This window comes from Propithecus coquereli, unplaced genomic scaffold (assembly GCF_000956105.1).
Source record: "Propithecus coquereli isolate 6110/MARCELLA unplaced genomic scaffold, Pcoq_1.0 Scaffold10, whole genome shotgun sequence".
NCBI classification, from domain to species: domain Eukaryota; kingdom Metazoa; phylum Chordata; class Mammalia; order Primates; family Indriidae; genus Propithecus; species Propithecus coquereli.
The window spans coordinates 7,143,540-7,146,053 of NW_012133858.1; the positions used below are offsets into that span (position 1 = coordinate 7,143,540).

Here is a 2,514-nt window from a genome sequence, read left to right on the forward strand (position 1 = left end):
TGATTTCTTTGTATGGTCCTTGGAAATAAGAAAAACTGTTTAAAAGTATCTTGATTGACTCTCATAACACAAAATCAGAGCTGATACTGTAAGATTTTAGAGAGTTGCATTTCTGAAGTTTTAGGACAATAATACCCAAATCTATAAATAACATAAAAAATGATAAATTTATTACCTGAGGTACACCAATTTTTCTGCAAGCTTCTAGGAAATTCTCCACATTTCGCCTGCATTTTGCCATTGTTAATTTAGGCTGCAATGAGAAAAATGTGATATTACTAGCAAAGCTTTAAAAATACTCTTGCCAGTTGCTTTGTACACTCACAATGCTGTAGAGCAGGGGGTCAGCAAACTTTTTGCTGACCTAGGGGGTCAGGTAGTAAATATTAGTTTTGAGGGCTGTAAGAACTGTTGCAACTACTCAATTCTGCTAGGAAGCTTGAAAGCAACCGCCGACAATATGCAAACAAGTAAGTGTGGCTGTGTTCCAATAAAATTTTACTTACAAAAACAGGTGCTGGCCTGTGGGCAGTAGTTTGTCACCCTCCCACTTTAGATATTTGGGTTTGATTTTGTAAGGCAAGTGCTAAGTAGAAAAATTTGGGGGTGGGGGGAATAGTTTTTAAATTTGGAGGAAGAGCAAAAAGAATTAATTACCCACAGCTCGTCACTCAAATATAAACACAACACTTGGTTCATTTCTTTTCAGTCTTTTTTTTTTTTTTTTTTTTGAGACAGGGTCTTGCTGTCGCCCAGACCAGAGTACAGTGGTGTCATCATAGGTCACTGCAACCCCCAACGCCTGGGCTCAAGAGATCCTCCTGCCTCAGCCTACTGAGTAGCTGGGACTATAGGTGTACATACCACGCCCAGCTCATTTTTTCTATTTTTAGTAAAGACAGGGTCTCATTCATGCTCAGCCTGGTCGCCGACTCCTGACCTCAAGGGATCCTCCCACCTAGGCCTCCTAGAATGTGAGGATTACAGGCGCGAGCCACTGTGCCAGCTGAACTTCCTTAGCTTTTGAATCTAGTAATACTATGCCCGAAATGCCTTCCTCCCTCTCTGTACTGCTGGCAAATTCCCACTTATATTACAAGAATTAGTTCAAATTTTACCACCTCTGGGAAGGCGTCCCTGAATTCTCCAGGCGGAATTAAGTGATCCCTTTTTTGTATCCCAAAGCACACATCTTACACACTTATAACCTTTGTCATAGTACTATGAGTTATTGTATACATGTCGATTTTTTCTCTAGTAGAAGTGAGACCAGGAAGGCAGGTACTAGACTTCCTGTCTGTATCTCTAACATCCAGCACAATGCTTGCCACAGTGCTTAACAAATGTCTTTTGTTTTTTAGCACTATAAACTATAAAAATACCAATGTTTTTTATTTTTTAGCACTATAAACTTACTACAGCTGGTGAGGGAACATGAATGCTTGGGACAGATCGAGGTCGCACATGATTGGCCAAATGGCAAAGAACAACACCGTCGGTTAGAGCTGCTCCAAGATCACAAGGCAGAGATACTTTCAACCGGTACTCGATATGCTAAAAGACCAGAAAAATGTATAATATATTAATTGAAGAGTGATTCACACATAGGACATAATGGAGTTATAATAAAATATATTTATTTAGAAAGTAAGATACACTGCTTCACTTGACCAGCCTAAAAAAAAAAAAAAAGTAAGATAAAAAGGAAGTAACTATCACAATATCTATTTCATCCTTCTATCCTAAATCAATAATTTAAAGAGATCCAATATATATATATGGCAGCCAGGCTACAGTGGTGCAAAGTACAACAAAAATTCATTTATAATTTTCTAATTAAAAAAACTGGACTCTCTTTCAATTCTAAAATAAGATAAGCCAATCATTCACTATATATATGTAAGTGTGGTAAGTATATGTATACATGTACATGCATATAAATTATTAGTATTCTTACAAGGTTTCTTTGTAACAAGAGGCGGAAAGCAAAGAAAAAAAATTTTTAATGAGTAGGGCCAGAAAATGAGCTTTATAGAATATAGAATATGTCATCTCACTTTCTAAGTAAACAGTTGAAAAGAATCTCCTTAATAGCAAAATTTCTTTTACATTCATCACGAAACAGCACACAACAGGCACTTGTTGATTCTATCAAAAATCACATGTCAAATGAAGAAGTGATTATAGGATTAGGGACTATAGCGGTATCGCTGAAAAAGTGTAATTCAAAGGTAATGTACATACTTTCCGTAGTTGATCTATTAATTCCAGCTCCTCCTCTCTCTGTCTTGAATTCTGTCTTGTTATGGGGTCTGTAGAATCAGTGGTAGGTGCAGAAGATGGAAGAAGGGGTGAAGCATGACCTAGAAAAATATTAATATGTAAGACAGAAAAGTGACTGCTAGTACTAACAAAATACTCAGATCTGCCTTATCACAGTTTCCTTGCAAGCACAGTATAGCGTTTTTCTACTTTCTGGGATTGACTTTTTAAAAAGGTTTTTTATTATGGAAA

At 36.9% G+C, this 2,514-nt stretch overlaps 1 protein-coding gene across 1 annotated transcript in view; it reads right to left on the bottom strand.

The window, feature by feature from the left end:
* The window catches only part of LRCH3 (leucine-rich repeats and calponin homology (CH) domain containing 3), a 129,257-nt gene that overhangs the window by 8,422 nt on the left and 118,321 nt on the right, over positions 1-2,514 (bottom strand). Inside the window, exons 16-18 of the mRNA XM_012639683.1 lie at positions 2,245-2,363; positions 1,417-1,554; positions 176-253 (exon numbers count right to left, since the gene is read on the bottom strand). Coding sequence (XP_012495137.1) covers positions 176-253; positions 1,417-1,554; positions 2,245-2,363 — 335 coding nt within the window. The remainder of the gene's footprint in view (positions 1-175; positions 254-1,416; positions 1,555-2,244; positions 2,364-2,514) is intronic.